Consider the following 26,578-nt stretch of genomic DNA (forward strand, 5'->3'; position numbering starts at 1 on the left):
AAAAAAATCTGGTTTGAACTAATATGTGTAATAAACGAATAATACTAATAAATTTGCCACAAACAGGGGTCAATCCCTTGCTGAAAGCAAATGTTTTGCACTGTTGCCGCCTGGTAGACATTGTGGAGCATTTTTCACATTGTCCACTAGATGTCAGTCTGCTGCTAACAACTGCAGTATACTCTGTAGTCCGTGTGATTTAACTGTATGCAAACAACTCAGCTGACAAAGTTTATTTGAATGCAAATCCTCTGCATGTTGTGGGTACATTAATATATAATTAAATTAAAGTAATATCTCCAGCTGAACATTTTTTGATATTTTATTAACATGCATTCATGTGTAAATTAACATTATAATATATTAGTAATGACATTTCACACTGCCTGTGATCATCTGCTCTATTTCCAAGCTTTGAACTACGTGTCATTTTCTTTTCCCATTTAGCTGTAATGATTTTCACAGATGGCAGATAGACACATAAGTATGTTGAGTCTGCATCCCAGTGGCTTATATAATGTAGAGGTCTGAGAGAGAATGGATGAAGGAATGAAGGACTGTTCCCCTCCCTGGATCAGTGAAATAGCCCCTCTCTGACCCAGACCAATCACATACCAAACATATCTGGCTCCATGTGCTACTTGCACAATGTGGACAATGCTGAGGGAACATTTCTCAGGGATTGGCATCGTCACGAGGAAGATTAAGTAATGATGACTTCATCTTGGTCACATAATTGAGAAAAGGAGAGCGCGAGAGCGAGTAAGACTCCGCTGATATTTGGGGGCACGATGAGTTTTCCATGCATCTACTCACCAGTACCAAGACCTGGAAAGTTTTGCTGTCAGACTCAGGACCCATCATAATGACTTTTTCCATTACTCCCCTGTCTGTGGTAGGCTGCGGTCTGCAATTAATTCAGAGATGAAACACAAAACCATTGTGGAAACAGTGGACACAAAGGGAGTAACCCCTAGATATGCAGTCTTGCATCAGGCATTTCTTATAAATAAGGCCATCATTGATACGAATCAGCAGCTTTACCTGCATTTTTTTTCCACAGCGAGGGGAAAGCTTGTTGCTATTAACCCATTGAAGCCTGGAAAGCGTTTACGTCGTTTTGTACTATTTGTATAAGCTCTCAAATACTTTTTGAATTTAATTTCTATCTGCTACAGAGGCTGAAAAATCTATTATTTAGTAGAAGCGTTGACACTTCTGTTGAATTTCCAGAAAAACTTCAGGTTTTAGGGGCTTATTTTAAAATCGCCCAGAGGTTTTACAGGAAGTTTTAGGCGTCAATGGGTTAAAGCAACACTAGATGAGAATAGATTCTGTGAAAGATAATTTCTCATTTGTAATTGTTGTGTGAGAGGAAAAAAGGCCCTCTGTGTCCTGTTAAGTAGCAGGTGACCTCCTTGGATGTTTGGATGTTGGTATATGTCAGTGTGCATCTGTGTTTATCAGTGTGTTCATCGTCTATGTATATCTGTCAGTTTGTGTACATTCCCAAGCCTTTACTACATGATGTTGGAATGAACCATTGCTCCGTCTCCCATTCTTCAAGACTTCGGGGTTCACTGGCTGGCTGTCAGACAGGCATCTCGAGTGTCTCCAGCTGCACTGGCTTCTGTGTGTGTGTGTGTGTGTGTGTGTGTGTGTGTGTGTGATCCACGCACAGCTCCACGTCAGCTACCGCTACAGCGAGCAGCCCTTCTCCTCTGGCCTGCAGTTTGTCTGTTTGGCTCCAGAAGTTTCTTCCTCTGCATGGAAGCTATCCAAAGCTTTCCGTTAGCTGGTCCTCAGCACCTGATAAGGAAAGAGACGCTCTAAGGAAGAGGGTGATGCCTGCGTGGCTTTCATTATATTATGAGGACTGTACTGAATTGAGGATTTCCTGGTTCGTGGCACACAGTTAGCTCTGTTTTAAGCCAGAGAGACAGATGAGATATTTCTGTGTTGTTATGCAGATGGAGAGAATTATTGAGAGACAGGGGATTTTTCCTAAGTGGTTCATGCAGACAAGCTATCAGCAACACTTTCAGCAATTCATTGTTTATGAGAAGAATTGTATGCAATCCAGCCTCGCTATCTCATCATGTGATAAATGGGAAGGAAAATAGAGTGTGCAGTTTAAGATGCTGCACAACTTTTTCCTGGAAAGCATCAAGGCACACACACACACACACACACACACACACACACACACACACCTGCATTTGCCATTTAACTGAATGAGTCATATGCTGCCAAAAGACACATTAGAAACCCATGATTCACTGATGCACAGTCGGTTTAAACGACTGTAGTTTCATGGTCAACTTTTAAAGTGCTGTCGAATGTGCTTTTGTGTCACAGTGAAAGAAATAGATTTAGTAGATCCTATGATGCCCTGGTAGACTGATCAACAAGAACAGTGTCACAGTGATCCCCCCTTAAAAAGTTGTAGATGAATTCATGAAGCTGTCAGTGAATGTGCTAACAGAAAGCCTGCAGCTCCTCTTGACCATCACTTTAAATCTGATGCTTTGTGAATGTAATGTCTGCAGAGTAGCGGTTCAGGCTATCACTCTGATAAACTGGTCCCGTGTCAAGTTATTATTAGCGTTCTCTGTGGTAATCAGCAGCCAAAAGATGCAATCAATCATGTCAGAGCTTCTCTTGCTTTTCTGGCCTCTCTCCAAAGACAGCAAGGCCCGAGGCTCTGAAGATATGCATGTGTGCGAGGCAACGTTATGATTCTCTTTAAACATATTTCATCACAGAAGTGTTAACATGAAAGGGTGCACCCTCCCTCGACAGGGGTAACAATAAATTCAACACAACTATAGCATGACTGTTTTTTTCTGAGAAATTTTTGAGACTGATGAAAAATGTATCAATTACCAGTGGGTGATATAGTGAAAATAAACAATTTATACGTGGATTGTGCACCGACATGATGAGGCCAAGGTTCTCTGAAGGCTGTTTACCTTAACGCATAACTATATTAATTAACAATATTGTGAATTATACACACAATGTATTACATTGTCAACCATAACTCTTCAACACGGCCTAGCACTACTAACAACTCTCATCGTCCTTCTCTTCTCGTAGATTTTTTCATCTCAGTATTGTTTTTCTATGTTTTGTTTTTGTTTGGTAAGCTGCAATATAAGTCCAAGTTATTATTATCAATATTATTATTTTTTTATTAACCAATTATAGAAATGAAACGGAGAAAGTCAGGAATGGATAAGAAAAAAGCTAGACAGCCAGCACTGTTCCGTAACAATTGATGACCATTTAAATAAAGAATTAATAAAAAATAAAATAAATAGCTTCATGACACAATTTCTAAATAACCAAAAGCATTATTTTTTGTATTATATGTTCTGTAAAAAAAGGTTTTTATATCAGAAAACATACAAGCAGATATGATAGATACTAATATGACAGTGATTGGCCAATGACTGATAAATCGATCAGGCTCCAAATACAACTGATCCAACTGAAACAGAACAGTTTGATTTGTTTTGCTCATATAATTAATAGATTTATTGTTACCAGAGGAACAAGACTGTTGTCTCTAACAGCTGCTGATTGGTTTGTAATACTCATAAACTTAATAAAGACGTAGTAGTTTGCATGAGCAACACAGTGATTGACAGAGAGCAAGACCAGAGCCAGTACCATAGACATCTGCCTCTGATAATCTGTCAAAAAAAGATAAAAAATTATATCAGTATTTATGTGTGTGTGTGTGTGTGTGTGTGTGTGTGTGTGTGTAAAAGAAAGGGATTTGGTGTCCCTGGCAGCAGAGCAGGGTTCTCCTCCAGGAGCTGAAATGCTCGTATATCACTGTCTTTGTTATGTAGAACTTTATAACACAAACATGCGTGATGGCCAAACAAGTCTCTCTCAGTTCCCATAAAAGTTATCAATAGAGAGAAGTAGTTGGTTTTTCACCCAGCAGTGACGTCTTTTCACTTTGACCTCTAATGCGTGGAAACAAGAGGAAGTGGTCTTCAGTGGTTTGTTTCAACCGCTGCCTGTCAGCGCAGGACACTTTACTTTCATCTTGTACTGGTTAAAGGCAATCAGTAATTTAATAGGATAAAGATTAATATTACATTAATTGAGAGTCACTGGTGCATAGCAGATCTGGTTAATCAAATCTTTATTTTAAGCCGATTATGAGACGATGCGCCCTGACATACAAATAAAAAAATGAAAAAATCTTTTCTACAAAGAACTCTATATTTGTCTTACCTCTTTTTTAATGTCTCTTTGACATGACAATACTCTCTTTGGAGTAATTATGTCTCTCTGTTGTTGTTTTATGTCTCTTTGCAGTCATTTTTGTCTCTCTGTTGTTGTTTTATGTCTCTTTGCAGTAATTTTTGTCCCTTTGTAGTTGTTTTATTTCTCTTTGTGGTCATTTTGTATCTCTTTGTGGCTGTTTTATGTCTCTTTGCAGTCATTTGGTATCTCTTTGTAGTTGTTTTATGTTTCTTTGTGGTCATTTTGTGTGTCTTTGTGGTTGTTTTTGAGTCTCTGTATGGGCATTTTGTGTCTCTCTGTTGTTTTATGCCTCTTTGCAGTCATTTGGTATCTCTTTGTAGTTGCTTTATGTATCTTTGTGGTCATTTTGAGTCTCTTTGTGGCTGTTTTTGAGTCTTTTTGTGGACCTTTTGTGTCTCTCTGTTGTTGTTTTATGCCTCTTTGCAGTCATTTTGTATCTCTTTGTAGTTGTTTTATGTTTCTTTGTGGTCATTTTGCGTGTCTTTGTTGTTGTTTTTGAGTCTTTTTGTAGTTGTGAGTCTGTGATAATTTTGTGTCTCTTTTACCTCTTGTCATAGTTGCTATGAGTCTCTTTGTGCTCATTTTTCTTTGTAGTTGTTTTCTGTTTGAGTCTCTTCCTGGATGGCAAGTGTCTCTTTGACTGATATTTAGCAGGTGAAGGCCACGGGGCCTCCTGACTCTTCGGGCCCCTCGGCCTGCGCCTGATCTGCTCCTTCAGTAATCTCTCCATGAATCACATATTACTTTCTGTCTCTGCGACACAGTTTGACCTGATGCCCATCCATCTTGACTGCCCTCCTTTCCTTTCATGTCGCTCACTACGAAGTGCTTCAGATTCATTCCTGACGCTAATTCGTTAGCAGCTGTCATCCTGCTTGTCATTATCCAGAGACGAATGGGGTTCAACAGGAGCTGAGGGCAATGGAAAGAACATGCATGCTGCCAATCCACATGCACATACATGGAATAATTTACAGGTATTAAGAGGTTTCAGCTTTGGATTCTTCCCACATGCTTTCTTTTGCCAAAGTTGTAAAATTTAACAAGACTTTTTTATGAGACACTGAAAGGCATATATGCATATATATTAAGTCACCAACTGGGCTTATTTAGGTTTACCAACAATTCTAATTAGAAACCTGCCTGCACGCTGCTTGTGTTAACTATTTGTAAGAAGCCACGTGGCAAACATTCTGAAAATCGAATGGAGAGTGAACTTTTCTCCAGACACAACTCTCCACCTCTTGTGTTTGCTTGTAGCGCAGCAGCAGGCAGGATGCTCTGAGCTCGAACTCAGCCGGCGGTTGAATGACAGCAGAGCCAGGTTGTTCCTTTTCATCCAAATATCCACCCTTCAACTACTTCCCAGAAAAGCTCATTTATGCCTCTGCCTCACTGCTTTCCTGGTCCAAACGGTTGTTTTCTTCAAAAATATTCTCTCTCTCTCTCTCTCTCTCTCTCTCTCTCTCTCTCTCTCATTCTCTTTTGTCCATTCAAATAGGCTTCCCAGCATTTCATTATGGTGCTCTGCTGTTACTGTATTGTTCGGCTTTATCGTGGTCACTCAATAATGCAGTGGTTATATGAAAAGTTCCCTTAGGCCATTGCACAAACCTGTATGATGTAAATGAAAGCACATAAAGCAAAACATGTGTTTTGCAGCGATTGTCGCCATGTTGGGGTTTTTTTTGCCTTCATTTCATTTTCACTTTTAGTTTACATGATTGAAAACGGACTCCGTGAGCACAATGGACGTCATCACCTCATTCCAAAGCGTTACTAGATGCAGGAGAAATAGTTTAAGGAGTGAGAGTAGACTCAGATTCCTAGCAGGTCACACAAGAACACTCCATTCCCTGGCAAAGATGTGGACATTTGGAGCTTTTTTTTGTGGTTCTTGTTTGTTTTCCCCTGGCTCTCTGGACAGCCTTGGACATGGTTGTGTGTATTGGCTGAGGCCCTTGGTTCAACATTAAAGGACATGTTCTCATGTGCTGTTTCTGAAAACGAACACTTTGTGTTGTTGACAGCACTCTATGGGAGAGAATATTTCACAGGTTTCGGTGAGAATTGTACAAAGCTCGTACATGTTAATGTGTTAATTCAGTCTAGTTTGGCACTAGTGGGTGTTTTTTCTGATTCTCAGTCAAATATTGTGATTATCTTTTAATTTGCAGCTGCCTTTTTTGTGTACATGTTGGAGCCACAGAGCAAGGGAGAAAGCTAGACTGATTAGTGATCTACACCAGCAGGAAGTGGTTAGAGTTAAAGTTAGAATGGAACATCACATTTTGCACTGAATCTAAATGTGCTCATTGTGTGAGGTTTTCACGCAGGAAACGCTAAAACTATAAATACGATTCTTGAAAACAGAGTAAAAGAGAGCTAAACTTTTATATTAGAGCCGTGCTGAAAACCCTACAAGAGTATTTATGTGCCAGTTTCATGTGATAAAGGCAACGGTCTGCAGAGAGGAAAACAGCAGTTTTAATTAACAAAGGGGGGAAAGTACAGAATGCGTTTTTTTGATTGAGCAAAGCAAATATTTATGTGGATATTTTGCAGCTCACCAGCGAGCATCCAGTGCAGAAGCGATGAAGTCAGAGGTTTGGACAGCTGGGCCTCGGGCTAAAAGGGAGGATGTGGCGAGATTAGAAGAGGCTGATTAACAGAAAACAGACTGAAGGAAGAGGAATCTCCCTCCATCTTTTAATTTCCTTCACTTATCCCACTCTTCTCTCCATGCCTCCATCCCATTCAGCAGAGACATGGACGGGCCTCAACTCTCCTTCCTCTTCTTGTTTTCAATCAAGGGGGGGAAAAAGTCTAAGACCAGAGTGCATTGAGTGTTTTCCTTGGTGCTTACTTCCACTGTAACATCAAACAAAATTCACATGGAGAACAAGGGACTCAACCCTGAATCCCTTTTGTCTCATCATAGAGTCATCTTGGGTTTTCTCTTAAGACAACATGCGCCGTGCGGGTGTCTGGTTTTGTTAAGTTTGAGCTGTAATTCTTCCGCTCTTCATCCCACTGAGAGCTTTTGTTTTCGCCATTTACACGCACAGATGTGTGATGATTGGCAGGGCGATGGAGGATTGTTTTTCTCATCTGCATTGTTTTTACAGGAAATGCTCGTGCGATTTCAGGGAAGAGTTGTTTTTTGTTGAATGTTCACTGATGTGAATATGGATGAATTGGTCGGTCAAAGGGAGTTTGTTTTGAATACATGAGCGGCCTTTAAGGGAAAACATGTTTCCCACAACTTTGCCTTCATTCTGATTCAGAGATGAACTTTCCAACTTCAGCCTTTGCTTCACCACATGGTCTGTATAAAAGAGGCAGTCACTGTGACGTCAGTTACTGGTTTTGTGGACTTCGGTTTTGAAGCCTCGAGTTTGGCATTGTGGCCGATGCTATCTTGTTTTTTTGGGAACCAGAACCAGAAGGATGGGAGAGGATAGAGCTGGGGAGGAGAATGTTAAGTTATAAGCTGACTGCTGCACAAGTTAGAGTAGTTAGCAAGGTGCTTCAGTAATTCAAAAAGAACAGTAGATTCCTTAAAGTGTCTTTTGGTGCAACCAAATGCTGAACAAGACATTTTTAGAGAGCCAAAAGGTTCCAATTAATTATTTAATGCAGTGAAAACACACGTTGAAATAGTTAGAGTTAGAGGACAATAACGTAAAGTGCACTGTTTAGCCACACCATAAAGCATACCCTGCTTAAGCATGTATCTTACTCTAAAAAGGATCATAATTTAATCATTGAACACCATGCTGTACTGAAGAAGACTTTAAACTAGCATGTGAGACCATAAACTTATTAGAAAAAACTTGTATTTTTAGGCCTAAAACAGTGATTTAAGTTGGTGAAACTTGGAAATATAAACTACTGACATTTAGGGCAATAATGTAAGTTAGCACAACAAAGGAAGCCAGTTGTCTGCTCAAAAACAAGTTGGTGAGTTGTTGTTACTTATATCTTTAAGTTGGGGTTCACAACAAGGGACAATAGTTCTGCTAACTCTTATTTCTTTGTTGTGAAATGCGGGAAAGCTAGCGAAAGCTAGCGGCTAACTGATGCTAGCGGCTAACTGATGCTAGCGGCTAACTGATGCTAGCGGCGCTGCTTGTTATAGCTACAAGAGTAGCCATTAGCGTATCAATGCTAACTCAAAATTGTGGTCGCAACATTAGCTGACATTTCATAGCGGCGTTACAATCGTGCCAATTCAGCACATTGCAGAAATTAGCGGAAGTAAGGATTAAAAGTTATTACAATTTAAATTATAAGTTAGTACAACTTACAGTTGAGTTGAAAAAAATCTGAATTCAGAGTTGAGCAAACTCAAAAACAAAACTTAAAATATTTAGTTTAATTGTCCAACTTAAATTTTTATCGAAGTTTGTTGCCTTGAATTTTTTTTTTCTTTTTTCGCAGTTATTTTTGCAACCAGTGGAGTCGCCCCCTGCTGGCCATTACAAAGAATGCAAGTTTAAAGCACTTTTACATCGGCTTCACTTTTCAGGCCTGGAGTTTACCGCTTGCTTGACCCCAGATGTAACACACATCTGACTAAAACTGTCAATGAATTATATCGTCATTAATCAACAGCAAATTCACCCAGAGCACGCTCTCCAGTCCTTTCTAGACTGGTTCCACGTGGTCTGGAGAGGGAGCCTGATGTGAGGAGTGAGTAATGCTGACTGGACAGCAGTCTCTGCAGGGTGCAGCAGTAGGCTACCAGATGTGTGTGTGTGTGTCTGCTTCACTGATTGTTCCCCTAAACACACACACTGCTTGACTTCGCTCCCAAATCTGTTACTTGCAGGTATTTTACGAGACTCTAAAACCAAGAAACACCAGTATTTGATCCTGCTTTTTAACTGAGATGAAAGTGCTGACCTCGTCTTAACTAGTTACACACAGTTGGCTCGTTAATTTAATGAAAACAAGTAAATTATAGTTGGCAACTTTGGGAATTTACATCAATTTCCTGAAACTGGTCTCCGACAATAAAAGTTTTTTGTTTCCCAGCTTTTCACAGCAGCCATGAAGTTTCACATCCACTGATGCTAACTGCTAAAATGTCACAGGCTGTTTAACCCAGTGAAGCCGGGAAAGCGGATACCTCGTTTTGTAGTTTTTTCCACCTATTTTCGGTCCCTTGGCCAATGAAATGCATCGGAATACATGTGGGAGTGTCGCAATGCCACGTGGGACTTTTCCAGAACTTTGAAATCATCACCAAAAAAATACACAAAAAGACACAAAATTACAAAAAAAAGACACAAAACGACCAAAAAAAGACACAAAATTACTAAAAAAAGACAAATAAATTACCAAAAAAGACACAAATTGACTAAAAAAGACACAAAATGACCAAAAGAGACACAAAATTACTAAGAAAAAGACACAAAATGAGATACTTGTGGGAGTGTCGCAATGTAACATGGGACTTTTCCAGAACTTTGAAATCATGGCGGAAGACGACTATAGCTGATGGAGCTCAGATATAACAGCTATAAGCTCTCAAATACTTTTTGAATTTAATTTGTATCTACTACAGAGGCTGAAAAATCTATTATTTAGTAGGAAGCGTTGACACTTCTGTTGAATTTCCAGAAAAACTTCAGGTTTTAGGGGGTTAAGCTAGTGCTTTTCTTAAGTAAGGAAAGGGATCTCCCCTTCTTAGACTGCTTCTTTTTAATATTTTTAGAGGCCTGAAGAGAAAAAAAAACTGTGTGTTATTTCACACAAAAGGGAAAAAAGGAGAAAAATCTGTTTGTGTAGTTGAACCTAAATGTTTCTTATTCACTAACCAGCGTCATCTTGGAACCATGAGTCCCGACCCCCTTGGTGGAAACCACAGCTTTATACTAGAGACCCTTTCTTGTTTTAGCCTGATGCCTGACTCGTAGTTAACATTTCCTCACTGACTAACTGACTCCGATATGCTTCTGCTGAAATTCTCAGACATATTTATCATGCCTTACTGTCTGTCTGACTCAGATGCACCAGCAACAAGCAGAAAGCTATAGATAACGACACATGCTGCTCTCTTTATTTAGAGCTAATTTTACGTTCACATACAGTCTGCTTTTTGGGGTTAGTGGTTAAAAATGTTTAGTTCAACATCATAAAAACAGAAGAGGAAGTTACACGAGCACAAAAGTGTTTCAGGGGAGTTCATGTTTTTCTCTTGTTGAGATCATTCTTTTGCAATGGTGATAGATGTTTGTTTGTTAAGCAGTTGTTTTCAGTCAATCTGTCATCTGGTGACCATGTGAAATAAGTGAGACTGTCACACTGGCAAGAGTAGACACAGCTGGATTGAGGACGTTCAACAAATAGCGTTAGTCTGGCTGGATGTTTGTGAAGACATTTTAATTTTAGAACACTCAGAGCTTTAGCCTTTAAACCTGGATTCTGTTCAGAAAATTAAAAAAGTTCCCTTTGACTGAAGAAATGCTGCTGTGCAAGATGACAATCGTATGAACCGAGTCAACAATATTGTAACCAATGATTCAGATTTACAGGTCTAGCACTGCTAGACCTGTAAATCTTTTACCTGAATGGACAATACAACCATCCATCAAGATGTCCAACCTAAATGACAAAACAGGTCAGTGGAGCGGAGTGGAGTGTTAAAAAACAGCACACACCTCATTATACACACATGTACGGTTTGCGGTTGTAAAAAAAGGCTGCAGTTCCGTTGAATTAAGGCTACTAAAACCACTGATATAGGTTCAGGGCAAAAACTTCCTGGTAAGGTGTTATAAAAAACTGTTAAAAAAGTAAATTTATGTACGTTAATGACGGAATTGAAGTAGTTACGAGGATGATGTGACTACCAGAAGGGACATAGTTACGTAAAGGTAAAAACATGATGCACAAAACGAGAGGTATGGAAATTCAGTGATGCTTAAGGCCACGTTTATACATAGCAGGGTATTTAGAGAAACGGATATTTCCCCACCTCCGTTTTCAAAAATAACATTGTGCACACAACATCGTTTTCAAAAAAGTTGTCATTGACATCAACCCGCATAAATACGCCGTCAAGCGATATTATAACTATGCCAAACCGATTATATGGGCAGCAGTGTAAGGACAAGGACAAAGCCATGCAAGCCAATCAGAATCCTCAGAATCAACAACAACGAATAACACAAGCGACTTCCTGTTCCTTTCAAAACAACTAGATAGAATGAGCGTGAAAACCTAAAACCCCGTTTCTCCCAGTTGACACAACAACACATAACCGGAGTTTTTGAAATTCTCCACCGAAGTTTCTTAGAAATAATTGTTTTCTGTGATAAAAACGGGGTTTTCGCTTTGCATCCTTGATTTTAAAGATTTTTTAATTAATTTTCCAAAATATCATTATTTATGTAGGACGTGTTGCGCCTGTTAGGGGAGCTCCGCCCCATTGTGTGATAGGCCTACACCTGGTCAGTAACCCAATTCGCTCTGGATTTCTCATCTTTAAGTCTATTTAGCCTACCTATCTTTCGGAGTTTTAAAGTGCGCTACAAGGTTCGATTTTCTAATAATATTCAAATAGTTTCCAGCAAATATCAATGTTCAATGTGTATGTGCTGGATGGTGTGGTACCTTATGAAAAGTAAGTGTTTTATGGAGTTGCAGACGTTGTAGTGGTCTGCATGTAATGTGCAAATTCTGTTATTCGCGATTAGCATGCTAAGCGGATATTTAGCTTTATTCACTTCTTGTGTTGCATTACTATGTAATTCAGGAATGACATTCATGATGCTTAGCGTAATGCCCATAATCATTTGATATGAGATACTTACATGCAATATAGTATATCAGCTAATTGGGTTCATGTTAATGTACTTTTAGTGCAGCATACTGCGTAATGTGCTATCTCACCATTAGCATGCTAACGAATATACTTCCTATGGGAACTGCACTAGTATATTTAATATAATATCCAAAAGAACACAATACATCATTGTAACAGTGGCTTGTTTTTGTTAACTTTTTTATTACAATGTAATTTTTTTTACTCTAAGTACTGAAGTTTATAATTTTCCAAATCTTTCTACTTCCCTCAGACCAATATTTAAGACTTATAGCTGAAATGACTGTATAATGTGCAAGGTGCTGCACATAAAGAGAAACTCTATCTGACAGCTGCCATCTGTGTTTTTCTTGTTTTGTTTATCTGTGTGTTGTCCATGGGTGGCTCATCAGACAGGCATACCCAACATGTTTTCCATGTAAACCTAATAAGGTGAAAATGTGGCAAAGTGGCAAAAAAAAAGTTTAAATTAGAAAAATATATAAATGTACAAAATATAACAGTTTTACCATATAACATTTATTAGGAACACAATAAAATAGTTTGAATATCACTTATAGTCACATATACATTAATTACCCCCAAAACACCCGTAGCATTCAAGTCTCCGTTTTACCATCATAATGCCGGGCCGTTCCTATTTCTGGCTCATGTGCAGAAAACACATCACAGTTCAATTGCACCATCGTCCAGTTCAGCTCCATCAAGTCCCTTCTTATCAGTGGAGTGAAACTGGTGATGCAATTTGCATTATTGTTAAAGTACTTCAAAGTGCTCACATCAGAAACTATGTATGACACACTTCGATGTTTTGGATGTCGGTTCGCTGCCGACTTTAGAAATGTGGTTGATTTGAGAGAAAGTATTCCAGTCTTTTAAACCCTGCTGCTGTCTCTAGAAGTCGTCCTCGTAGTCCATGTTTCCACGATTGTGTTCAGGGATCGCATAAACAGATTTACTCTTTTTCTTTCTGCTCTGCGATCTGCTCTCCCTGGAGCCTTCAGTCCCAGAAAAGGACAGGTAGGCGGCAATGCTGTTCCTGACCCCATAGCTGACCATGTTATCCGTGCAGCTGTCCGTGCTGACCAGCTGTGTCCTGTTAAGGGAGGAGATGAGAAAATAAATGACAACAGAACGCTTTCTTTTTTTTACTTCACGTAAAAAGAAAACGATAAAAAAAGATACTTTCTATAATTCATCCAACACAAATCTGCCTGTATATCTACAGTACAGGCCAAAAGTTTGGACACACCTTCTCATTCAATGCGTTTTTCTTTATTTTCATGACTATTTACATTGTAGATTCTCACTGAAGGCATCAAAACTATGAATAAACACATATGGAATTATGTACTTAACAAAAAAAGTGTGAAATAACTGAAAACATGTCTTGTATTTTAGATTCCTCAAAGTAGCCACCCTTTGCTTACTAGAATATAAGATATGTTTTCAGTTATTTCACACTTTTTTGTTAAGTACATAATTCCACATGTGTTAATTAATAGTTTTGATGAATTTACAATGTCAATAGTCATGAAAATAAAGGAAAAACATTGAATGAGAAGGTGTGTCCAAACTTTTGGCCTGTACTGTACATACAATGATAAGTAGTTAATTCCTTAATTAGCTGATCAAAAGAAAATTAATTGTTTCAGACATTTTTCAAGAGAAAACACCAAACATCTCTGCTTCCAGTTTGGGGATTTGCTTTCTTATATAATAGTAAATTTAATACCTTCATATTTACACTGTTTGTTAGATAAAACAAGCTATTTGAATAAGTCATTTTGGCCTCTAGGAAATTATTATGTACAATTTTCACAGTTCTTCAACATTTAATACATGCAAAGCAGTTATTTTGTTATTTAATAAAGCAATCAGCAGAATAATCAATTTACAGAATCTGATTTTATGTGTGATCTTTCCTATTTGGACACAAAGACAGAAATATCATACACTGTTTTAAGATTAAAGCTGGTAAATATCATGACAAGGCCTCGGCTGTACCTGTCTATTTTCTTCCAGTCGAAGTTGCGTCGCATGACTACAGGCGGAGCTCCAGGAGTCACATCAGATGGCGGGATGGTAGTCGACAGACAGGGGGCGGTTAACACACAACAGAGGCCGTCTGCAAAGTCTGAAAATGCGAAGATAAGGGAAGTTAAGTTCTGCTCACAAGCTTCACAAACTAACAAGAGATTGTGCATCATTTGCATTAACTGCTTTCACAGTCAACTGCTCAAGCAAACACGAAGAAAGTGGGTTGAGGCGTCTAAATTGGCCAAGAATAAGCTGACTATTACAACAATGACTACTTTTCTCACTGTGTACGCATCAGTAGTTAATATCAAGCACGCATATTTTATCTCGTTTCCTGTTTTGGTATAAAAATGATCTGTCAGAGCAGGAAATGTATCAAAACTCGACCGCTGATAAGAAACAGTTCTATATAAAGAACATGATACATTATTTTCAGCATAGCGTGTGAGGGTTTGGCTCTGCATGTCATGGTGCTTTGTTTTCTTTTTGGGCGTTTTTTGAGCTACACCTCTTTGTTTCGAAGAGGAAAACAGTTCATTTGGGGGGAAAACAGATAAAAGCCATTTTTAAAATTGATAAACTGATTACTTTTCTTTGATTGAACAATAAAAAAAATACATGATTTCTTGTATCTAAGTGTTGGTGCATCCACCCACCACAGTAGTGGTTGATCATATCTTCTAGGCACTGGAAAGTCAAGCGAGGGGAGATGTAGTACCAGCTGTTATCCAGTCTGAAGATACGATAGTGCTTTACCATCCTGTGCTTCACTGAGAGCGAATACAGACCTGAGGATGTGAAACACATACAATTCACTTTACAACAAGTTTGCAATCATGAAAACCAAGCTGTTGTGTCCCAGAAAACCAGCACATAATGGCATCACATTACAGTCATTTTTACCATTATCCAATGTTGATTGATGACTATTGATTCACTTACTGAAAATGTTGACAGTGTAAAAGCAGAGTAATATAAATGTCAGTCATGTATGTTGGCGCTTAGTCACTGTAGATTTTTCCAACAAGAGTAAAGAAAAGTTTCAAATGACAACACAGAATTATTCTCAAAAGAATCCACTAATTAGTCATTTTAATAAATAAGAATACATATTTTGCCTGTCTGTCTGAAGTGCTGTTAATAGCTTCAGTCTAGATCAGGGGTCGGCAACCTTTACTAACAAAAGAGCCACCGTTGGCCTAAAAAAGGAGAAAAAAATGTCCGAATGGAGCCATAAACCTTTTTTTCGGCCTTACAATGAAGATAAATTAGCCTAGCAGCATCACTAATAGGTCATAATGAATGAGAATTTCTTAAAATGATTTTATTCGTTGGTAAAAATTTAGAGTTTAAGGCACCGAGCTGTAGACTTTCGTACGCTATGCTGCGCATTTTAGTTGACTAAAACATTTTTTAAACGTTGTATATAAGCGATACATCTTTACAACTGAAGAATACAAATTTCTTTGGGCCTGCACCAATGATAAATGAACATTAAAATTTGAATAAATAACCTATTAATTTCATATAATTTTATTGTCACAGCCACAGGGAGCCACTGCAAATGGCCTGAAGAGCCACATGTGGCTCCGGAGCCTCAGGTTGCCTACCCCTGGTCTAGATTGTTCTTTTTTTTTTAGATGGGTAATTTGGCAGATTTTTAAGGGCGGTTTTGACTCTTGACTTCTCGGCTATATACTAATGCTCAGCAAAAAGTCGTTTTATTTGTTGTTTGGTTGTTGCTTTTTTCCTCCAGCAAGGTTATATTTTCACTTTGTTTGTTTTTATCTGTTCAATTCCGGAAAAACAGCTTGTTCCGATTTTCGTGCAGCATACAGTATATAAGACGTGACCTTGGCTGAGGTCTGCGGTCTCATGCTGCCCTTCTCCTTTTAGACTTCCTTGAGAATTTTGCCATACAGACAGAAAACATTGATTAAGAGCAAATGACACATAACAAAGATCCTCCTCAGAAATTTGATGGTACTGGCAACAGACGATGTGGACACGCCAGCTGATGCAATAAACCGCTTTAAACTGCGCAAAAAATATATTTAATATTTCTCCATTCCAGATCCTCCTTTCCTTTTATTTCTAGTCCTCTCCCTAAGAATCCATTCAGATGGAAACATCAATAAATACCATTGTTTTGACTCATGATTTGGCCCGGACCAGATCTTGTCGTGGCGTGGCTTCTTCACCGCTGCTCTTGTTTTAACATCATGCTGATCTCATCTCATCACATGCTTACTTGTTGACAAGGGTTTTAATAACTAACCTTTTACAGGAAGCCATAAACCAAACCAACACAGCTTGTTTCTTATTTCTGCCGTAAACAATTTGTGCTCACCTCTCTCTCTGGCGCTCTCCCGCACCAGGAAGGAGCCCACTCTGGTCCCAGGTAGACTCAGCAGCTCTTCGGCCTTCTGCCTCTCCACCCCCTCAAACAGCCAGCTGAGCAAACAAAAAAAACACGGTATGAGTTGAAAATTGCATTAAATACTTGGTGCATTTTAAACTTCAGCAGTGGAGGTATTAGGACATTATCTTCAAACCACACAACTATTATCTATGTGCAGCTACTCCCTTAAGAGAGAGAGAGAGATCTTAGATAGCGCACTAGACAAAAGTTTACTTTCATATTTTTTTGCCGTTATTAATCTGAAGCAAGCTCAAACAGGCCAATTCTAGGAACTGTATGTATAGTTCAACTTACCCATGGTACACTTTTGCCACATGGCTGTTGGGTATGTAGTTCTCCTTTTGTGTTAAGACACAGCGTACTCTCCACCAGTAGGCCTCCCTGACCACCATAAAGAAGCAAAGAGGAATCAACCACTGACCTTTTTATGTGAACACTTCTCTTTCAGCTCAGAGCATCGAGTTACAAATTAGACTTCATTTCCGTTATTTGAGATCTTCCGTCTACCAATAAATACGTCTGGATCGCCAAACACGAAACAAAAAAACATGAACTTACTGAGCGACGAGTCTCAGCTTCTCCCCCATCCTGAAGATGGGCTCGCTGATTTCAGGCGATGGGTAGTCGTCAAGCACCACCACCATGTCGTCCTCCGGACCTGCCAAGAGCAACATTTACAGCATTTACAAACACGCTGAAACACAGACATCATGATTTGGCAAAGTCCGAAGATGTCTGAGACCAAAACCTCTGAAACGATTGCCAAATAATTTTGTTTTGAATTATTTTTGAGTGTAGCTCAAGATTGTGACATCTCTGATACCATCACACTGTTATCATATCACCGGATGTGCTAATAGTGCATGACGCCTGTTACTGACCGCAATGGAACATTTTTAAAACTTATCAACTATGCAAAAAGCTTTAATTAAAAAATATGTTTTTTGAAATGCAGGGAGATCTTACCTTTCACAGAGCTGTCCATTTTGTTTGTCTTGCCGTTGACCGTGGCACTAACGCCTCGCATCATATTCCCCATCCTCCACACGGACCAGGTCCAGCCTAAAGTCAGAATGATACTGTGAATGTACGCACCAATATGTGGTTTTCTTAACCTCTTAACTTCTCTCTGCTGCTGCACCATGTAGGTTTAACTTCCCATGAGCTGACCATTGAACTATCTCCATTGAGACACTCCTTGCACAATGGGGAAGCTGAGGCCAGATGTTATCGGACTAAATTTTCCACTGCACCAACTACCAACGCTGAATAATGACACTGAATTCATGTATTGCAAAATGATGTTCCCAGGTTGCAAAGCACAAATAAAATAAGAGTCATGGTTATGCATTTCAACAGATCCTGTCTACGTGTTACATCACAGTTGGACTGTATGGAGAAATAACCTATCAATACAGAAGTTACGAGCGGTACATAGAAGCAGCAGTTGATGTGATGAAATATAGACGCCTACCTGTGGGACTCGTAGCTGGTCTGCTGTGGTGGCATCAAGTGTGCTGAGAGAGATAAAGACCCGGACGGGGCATGGCGACAGTGGTGGAGTCCAGTAGAGAAGTACGGTGTTTTTAAGAGTTTGCAGCAATGACCTGTCAACACTGTGGTGACAGCGCTGCCTCTGACTGCAATTCACTTCCTGTCATGAAATGAGGAAGAGGACGAGCTAAAGTGTTGTTGAAACACAGAACTGATTATGAGAGAAGAGCGTACACAACACCCCTCTACATGTAGTTAGTCAGAGTAACTATAAAAGCAGTAATTGAGGCTTATGTTTTATTAACCGACTGGATTTTATCTCAAAATGTTTGGTAATGTTCAAGTAGATAAACCTGATTTAAATATCCAATGAGCTGTTATTTACTGTACTATGGAAAGTACAGGGGAAAAAATTAAAAAACCACAGCTGATATAGTTTCACTTGTCAGTTAGTGTCTGACAGTATTTGAGTCATTTATCATGCATTACTTAGCATTACCTCTATCCAGCTACTCCATTGTATGGGTAACGCTTTATATTAAGGTCCTTGTAATAACCATTAACAAGTAATAAGGCCCTTGTAAGTCCTTACAAGATGCTTATTAACATTATTGTGTGTTTATAAGCTTATATAAGTGTTAATAATGGCATTACAAACACCCATGACCCACCCATTATGTCTTTGCCATGCCTTTATTAATCTTATTTTGTTTGCTGATTGATATTAAAATATACTTTATTGCTCATCTATTATAAGTTAACTATAAGTTAACTATGCTTTTTGCAACTACCGGATCTAAAGCGAGAACAGTGCCTTATTACTTGTTAATTAATGGTTATTAAGGACCTTATTATAAAGCGTTACCATTGTATGTACTTGATGTCTTTCTTTGGTTTATATGATAATAATTGAATGTCTTTGGGTCTTGGATTGTTTGTTGGACAGAACACAATATCAGTACACGTCACGTAGGGCTTAACAGATGTTTCAAACTATTTCCTGGCATTTCTTGGACTAATCAGTTAAAGGAAAAGTTCAACATCTTGGTAAAAACATGTTTACTACTAACTTATTGACAGAGTTAGAGGAGAAGATTTACACCACTTTCATGTTTCAACACTAGAAATAAGGCTGGTTAGCTAAGCAAAATAACTCAACAGAAGGCTCTGAATTGAAATAATAAAATCCATTGCAAGCACCTCTAAGATGACTAAAAATATTATATTTAATACAATTTTTTTTGGTAGGGTTATGTCCGAGGCTATTTCTTGGCTGTGACAAGTTATTATCCCAACTTCCAAGTTCCCAGTCAGACATTTCAACTGGAAGGCCCCCCTGAAGAACCTCATCATCCCCAACCTCAAAATCCTCGATGGTCACTCTGTGCATCAACACTGTTTATCTAATCTTCATCTTGTTGACTCACACCCTATTTGATCACTTATAACGTGATAAACTCAGGGTTGACGTCATTACCAGCTCTGACTTTGGTGGTTGGCAGAATGCGGCAATACCCTTGAGCAAACTCTTTGCACGAAAGTAGATGAGTCAAACTATTGCTATTCTCATTTAATTAAAAGAATAATTAGGAGATTAATCTGAAAAGTATCCCTTTAAGCATGTTAATTGTTGGTGTCATGCAGTAAAACAAAACTTGATTTATCTTTCTCGGAACCCACAAAAAAAGAGATCAAATATAGAACTCATTCTACCCATTGGAACTGACGTCACATGTTTTACATTAACCGTAAATTATTTTAGGTCTGTTAAACAATTTTTTATGCCAAGAGGAAGTCAGCATTTAGCAGCTTTCATGCTTGGTTGGACAGCCAGAGATTGTATGTGACATGATGCAAATGGTTATGTGCATATAATGCGTCATACCAGCAGTTAGGGAGAACTTTATGGCCGTTTCATAAACAGAAATAAATTGACTGGTATGAAGTTTTATGTGATAGATACTTAATGATAGCAACAGAAATACGTAAAAGATGTATAGCTCTGTAAGGGACAGAGACAGAACAATAAAATAAAGTCACTGTGGTGAAGCTTTCTGCCAAGTGGAAATATGTTGGGCTTATCTTTAGCTGTGGTGTGTATCTGGTGTATGAAACCATCCAAGAATGAAGCGGCTGTTTCCAATTAGGGAACCCAAAACCATTTTGTTTCAGATCCGCAACCTTAACAGACAATACATCTCAGTCTGTATGAAATCTGTAAATGTTTGTTTTCTGTGGGCTACATGTGAGGACGAATGCAGTATATCTGAAGCTTCAGATGCCTGGCGACATAAGAATATTCCTCTGTGCCGCATTTTATTATTCACAAGACAACTTAGCTCATGTAGTTTCCATATTAAAACCTGGATAAGACCATTAAGCCTCTTTCTACTGCCACCTTTTCTTTTCTGAATGCAGGACTGATACAATAAAACAAACAGAGGGAAAATAAAATGATCTTTGGGGATTTTTAACAGTAAATAAATAGGGCTTTTCATATTGGCGTCACTGTGGGGTTTTAAAGTCTTGGCAGATATTTGTTGTTGTCAGAAAACAGTGAGGTGGCAGTTCCTTTTGTTGGCTTCCTGCTGTGTGTGTGTGTGTGTGTGTGTGTGTGTGTGTGTGTGTGTGTGTGTGTGTGTGTGTGTGTGTGTGTGTGTGTGTGTGTGTGATAGAGAGAGAGAGACAAAGCAGTTCTGACAGATAAATATTCCTCAGAGGAAGCACACAATAATAGCACATCTAATCGTGTCTAAACTGAACTGCAGCTAAACTGCATTTTAGGCCACACCGACAAGTTTTTGCTGGTTGTAGAGAGAAAAAAGCAGATGCTGTGGCTTGGTGGGTGGTGGCTAGTGTCAGATGCCAGGACTGTAACTGTTGTGGCTGCAGGGGAGGAAGGAAGTCTTCATCAGCTTTACATGAAAATAAATACTAGGTCAGTGTTGAGCTTGTGTGGTGATGGTGTGAAGAACTGGCAGAGGAGAATTTGCACCATTTCCTGTGGCCAGTTTGATTCCACTTTAGATCGCTTCAAAGTAGATTTTACTGGTACTTTTGGTGAAAATGTTATGGGCAAAATGTCTCAATCTTCTTTGCTTCTCTCAACAACTTTGTGCTACAGCAGACAAGGCTTTTATGGTTGAGCCACATAACAAAGCAAAGCAAAGGAACAAATGAAAAAACATATTGTCTTACTTACTTACCCCTAGTGGTATCTTGAGATTAGATATTCCTATATTAGTCCCACAACAGGGATATTTCTATTGTTACAGCAGCAAAAGTGTACAGCAAAAATTACAAAGTAGCATCAATAAAATAACAATAAAGTATGGTGGTAGGTTCATTGTCAGTATCTAGAAATTATAGTGGAAGAAGTAAATGTATTATGTATTCAGATCCTGTATCTATTTTCTTTATATATTTTTATTGGAAATTAACATTCATAAGCATCAGTACAAGACATAATTTATTCCACAGCTGTTTTCCACATTTTTGTTTTTTAAAGGGTACATTAGAACAAAGAACCACAAAAAAGACAACCCACAAAACAAAAAGAAAAATAAATACAAAACAAAACAAAACAAAAAACATAGTATTATAATAATATATAGGGAGGCAAAAAAGCAGAGAAACAGAAACATTAACAATTATACTAATAATACCAATACATAAATAAACACAGGATGCCAAGTATGCTCATTAAAAAAAAAAAAGATTTAAAAAAATACCATAATAAAATAAATGAAAATTGGATGCATCAAATCGACTCAGTTGGGGTCCAGAGAGGTGAGGGTACTCACATATGTGATGACAGGCTGCCATCTTTTATAAAAAAATTGGCTGCTGAGCCTCTCAAGGAATGTTTAATTTTTTCAAAAGACAGAAAAGACATTAAATCACTCATCCATGAAGAGGCAGGGGGAGCGTTTGGGCTTTTCCAATGCAATAGAATACGTCTGCGGGCTATGAGCGAGGCAAAAGCAATAATATCGCAGATCCTGTATCTATTGACAGAAATGGAACATAATAATCATAATTGTGTTTTCTTTAGTGTATAATCAGCTGAAACTAAGAATTGTTGTGTTTTTATTACAGCAGCTTAGAATGAGTCCTTCATATCTGGAGTGGGCCCTCTTCCATCGAGTCTGCCATGATGCACCACCATGTTTCTACAGAAGCATAAAACAGACTGTCCACATCCAAAAAACAGCTCTTTAGGTCTTCTGTGCAAGCAGCCTTTTGCACTTCACAATTCAGCATTTCTGTTTGTTGTTACATCATAGTAACTATGATGGGGTCAAAGGAAGAAGGTAAGGTGACGTGGTATAAAGAGCGACAAAGTCTGCTGGGGGGGGGGGGTATGGTGGATGAATGGGTCAAACAATCACAGGACTTTCAGTCAGGAGACCACTATCCCTGTTCTGTATACAACAAAAAGTCAGAGTTTAGTTATTTTAACTTAACTGTTGGTTATGTGAGGTCATGTCTCAACATCATGTTACAAGGCCATGTATTTATTTTAAGCCAAAACACGGTCTGACCACATAGTTTTGTTACTTAAACATAACCAAAAGGTTCCATTTCACCACTTTCATCACTGGCTCAAGAGAGGACATCAGGTTTTTATGTTATATGAAGGCTACTGTAGGTTCTTAACTCGATGAGAGGGGGTATTCCGTTTGTTGCAATCTGCAAACTCAGCACTAGATGCCACTGAATCCTTCACACTTTGCTTAACTCTGGAACATTTTACTCCTTCACTACACAGTTTTTTTTATTTTGTGTTTTTCTAACCAGGTCCTGGATCATGTCACTCACTGTACCAGGGCCATGTGTGTCTTAGAGTGAGTCACCAGCAGACATAACACAGGTGAAACCCAACCAGTGAAGCACTGACCTCCAGCTCAATGGACTCTTTGTTCCATTGGGCTGAGACATATAGCCAATTAGGTCAGGTAATTGATCGAGACTCCTTCCAATCTAAATTGCCTCTATTAATAACATTTGTCTGAAATTGGATTAGGCAGGTGTTTATTTGGAAAATGGCATGAATAACATCTCATAGGCTACTGCAGTTAAGAACCAGGAAGAAATTAAATCCTAAAGGGGCATTAAACTGCCAAACACTGTTACCTCTATAGGTAAAACTAACATGATCCATTTTTATAGACCCCTTTCTTCTTCAGTAAACACAAATATACACTTGTAACAAATGTTTTTATTCATAAAATGCTCATAAAACCCGTAGCAGCAGGTGTTTGCAGATGTTACACTGGCAGTGAGGCTGATATTTAGCTGTCAGAGACTTCCCTTGCGTGGGTAATTGTGAAAGAGCTCTGTATGATTGATGTCCCAGTGTCTGTTTATAGCACACTGGTGGAAGTAAAAGCTCCATCTTTGAAGATGGACAATGATTTGTAAGCACTTTTTTTTTTGGGAGCAACGCACTCTTTTGCAAAGACAGATGCTTTCTGCCTGTGGCTGGCGTTGGCCACAGTTGCCAGTGGCTGCTGTGTCGGAGAGTGGATGTGTTTGAACATTTCAAGGAGAAGTGACTTCCACGCCCTCTGTCTAAAATTACAAAATTACTGACTGTAAGGAATTCCCCTCATAATTTATTTTTTCTAGCAGTCTAAATCAAGACGTGTTTCTGTGCCTTTAAGGCTTTTGGCAGGGAGTGAAAGCAAGAGGTGAGTGTTGTTATAATGAAGCTTTCCACAGTTCCTCTTTTCCTAAAAACAATACACATTCCATACGCCGGACACCGGTAGTTAGTCCTCATGCGGTGGCTCTGTTCTCTTACTGTAATGAGCAGTATCTAAATACAGAAGCGAGACTGACCCCAGTGGACTTTCAACCGCACTGACAGGAACCGGGCGTGTGTCGGCTATATGTGCATGTGTATAGATGTGCAGCTTTCATAGCCACAGACTTTAAAGACAAAATTACTTACATATAGAACCTCAAATCCTCCAGCAGTTAGCCTGTAATCATTAATGTAATGTGGTCATTGCATGTGGGTCATTCAGGCATCTGGAGCATCTTATCCACCAAACCATCTGCACAAGTAATCAGCCATCCCTGCTTCTCACATCCATTAAGGCATTCCTCCCAGCTTTCACAGATATTCCCCGGGAATAATCCTCGGATGAATTTCAACAGCAGTTTTATTTCTGTTTGCTTATTTAGAGATTTAAAATAACTATAATAACAGCATCTTATCCCTGAGCGCACTTCAGCAGAATCATTTTGGTGATTTTAATGGTAGCATAATTGGATGAAATTGCATTAAGAAATCTGAGCCTGTACTTGCAAACCACTGCATCATTATAGCAGAGTTTGCAAGCACAGGGCTGCAAACTCGTCCTCTTTTTAGTCTTTTCTGGCAGCGAAGAGAAAGTAAATACCTCAGTGAGACAACAACAACAACTTTTAGACCTGAAAACATTTCCAGACCTGAAACATTCATTCCAGTCGGCTGCAATAATGAGACCTGACTTAATGGCTTTTTTTTTCATCTGTGTAGAGGAAAATATTACTCATCAGAATTACATCACTGACATAACAGTGAACCGCGACCACCATTAAAATAATTCAGTACTAGGCCATGTGATGGCACTTAGTGAAGTAGAGGTACTTAAGAAAACTGTGGCTGGACCCTCTTGGCAGGATAACTAACGTGTGATGCCACTGTTCCTTCTCATTCGTATACTGGTCTGAAATCAAAATATCAAACCCATTTCTGGTACCTTTTTATCTTTGGCCTTTTTTCAGCAATACACATATAATATATTCACAGTCTGTAATTAACTTACTATATAGTAATTTAGTTTTCATGGTATGTGGCGGAGTCCGACATTACTACACATGGTTTTGCTTTTACATGCTTTGGGGATTGACAGGAAGTGATGCAGCATGTAATCATAACATTAGCTTTTTACTCCTGGCCGATTTACACTTTAAAAATCGTAACGGTGTTTAACTGTGAAGATTATCCTGCTGAACAGAATGTGTAAGTATCAAACTTCTGTTTACCACAGAGCATAGTTTCTGCAATAATCTAAAACGCAATGGAAAAATACCATTGGCTTTTTGTAAAGCGTACCAGTGCTGTGTATACGTCCGGGTTGGCCTTCAAATATACGTCTTCCCTGCATAACTCTATATTGTTTTGGTGTTAGTCGCTGAGTGTTGGAGATATCAGATGTAGAGATGTCTGCCTTCTCTCTATTATAATGGGACGAGATGGCACTTTGCTTGTGGTGCCATCTAGTTTGATTATTTTTGAGAGAAAGCAGACATTTCTGATAAAATAGCACTACTTGTAAGAGGAAAATTATGTTTATAGGATTTTTACTGAACTTTCCCTTTAAATGGGCCTCCAGAGAATTAATTGTGTGCTTCCATAAGTTGGGGGATTTGGGAGAAATAGATTTTAAGAAGAAAGGTCAAAGCTGAGATATCCTGACTCCTATTAATGCAACTGAATAGCATACTTTGAGTTCTTTCTCAGGAGAAAGCTCCCTCCGGAGCAACAGGAGACATTATACGACTGTTTTCGTTGGCTGGGATGACGATTAAACCCACTTTGATGTGTAAAATCTTTAGAGAGCCCCTTTAATTCTCAATTTCACTCAGGTTACCTGAGGACAGAATTGACATCATGCATGCATTAGTGGAGGAGGTGCAGTCTTACACTAATTGTGCAATTAAACTAACAAGTCTTTGTGCAACAGCGTGGTGAGCTCTGCAAACAGGGAAAGTGTTCATAATGGCAAGGCATCATTTTAGCTCTGTTATCAGTGATTTCATGTGGGCCACCTGTGTATCCCAGCAGCCCCGCCCCCCATCTCCACCCGCATGCTCACAAACACACACACCAAGGATAATGCCAGCCTTCACATCCAGGGCAGGGTAACTATCGGTTACCTCGCCAGCCAGCCATGCCAAGCCCATAATAAGAGTGTGCATCGGTGGACGTAGTTGCTCTCTTCAGTAATCCAGATGGGAGTTTACCATTTATCGCTGTGTCATCATCTATTACCCACTCATTATACACCAGCGAGCTATTTTCATGATGCATGTTTTGGCCGTGCACCTGTGAAAGTACATCCACCCCCCACTGCAAACACACAGGCACGCAGCTGTTTTAAAGACATGTTAATCCCTAAAAAGCCCAAAGCCAGATCTGATAAAGACTAAAACATTCTTGTTAGTTAGTGGTGTCAGCAAGTGTTTTGCTCTCTGGAAACATGTAATAAGTGACGTATCACTGTGAGAAATGTAATCATTCACCGCCCAGAGCAGATAATGTCATGTAGATGTCATGTTGGCTGATTTTATTTGACATGGGGTTATCTTTCCAGAAAGTTTACTTCAATCAAAAGTTTTATTATATTTTACTTATTCAGCTCAGTAAAAGTAAAGAAGCGACACAAACACACTGAGCTGTTTCACTCGCTGGGCCCTGACTCACTGATGATGTACCTTTTCAGTAA

The 26,578-nt window shown here is 38.9% G+C and overlaps 1 protein-coding gene across 2 annotated transcripts; it reads right to left on the bottom strand.

Moving 5' to 3' along the window:
- Positions 1-12,470: 12,470 nt before the first annotated feature.
- On the bottom strand, positions 12,471-18,222 carry sla1a (Src like adaptor 1a). 2 transcript variants are annotated; one of them, XM_059349582.1, is made up of 8 exons: positions 18,058-18,222; positions 17,550-17,645; positions 17,142-17,241; positions 16,878-16,964; positions 16,512-16,615; positions 14,818-14,949; positions 14,129-14,258; positions 12,471-13,217 (listed from the first exon to the last, which is right to left on the bottom strand). In XM_059349582.1, exons 2-8 carry the CDS (start codon positions 17,620-17,622, stop codon positions 13,016-13,018), a joined length of 828 nt encoding a protein of 275 aa, XP_059205565.1. In that variant the 5' UTR covers positions 17,623-17,645; positions 18,058-18,222; the 3' UTR covers positions 12,471-13,015. The 2 variants fall into 2 exon arrangements, with proteins under 2 accessions (XP_059205565.1, XP_059205564.1); XM_059349581.1 differs by lacking the exon at positions 18,058-18,222 and having other exon boundaries at positions 17,550-17,775.
- Positions 18,223-26,578: the final 8,356 nt, after the last annotated feature.

The sequence above is a fragment of the Centropristis striata genome, chromosome 14 (genome assembly GCF_030273125.1).
Source record: "Centropristis striata isolate RG_2023a ecotype Rhode Island chromosome 14, C.striata_1.0, whole genome shotgun sequence".
Taxonomy (NCBI): Eukaryota; Metazoa; Chordata; class Actinopteri; order Perciformes; family Serranidae; genus Centropristis; species Centropristis striata.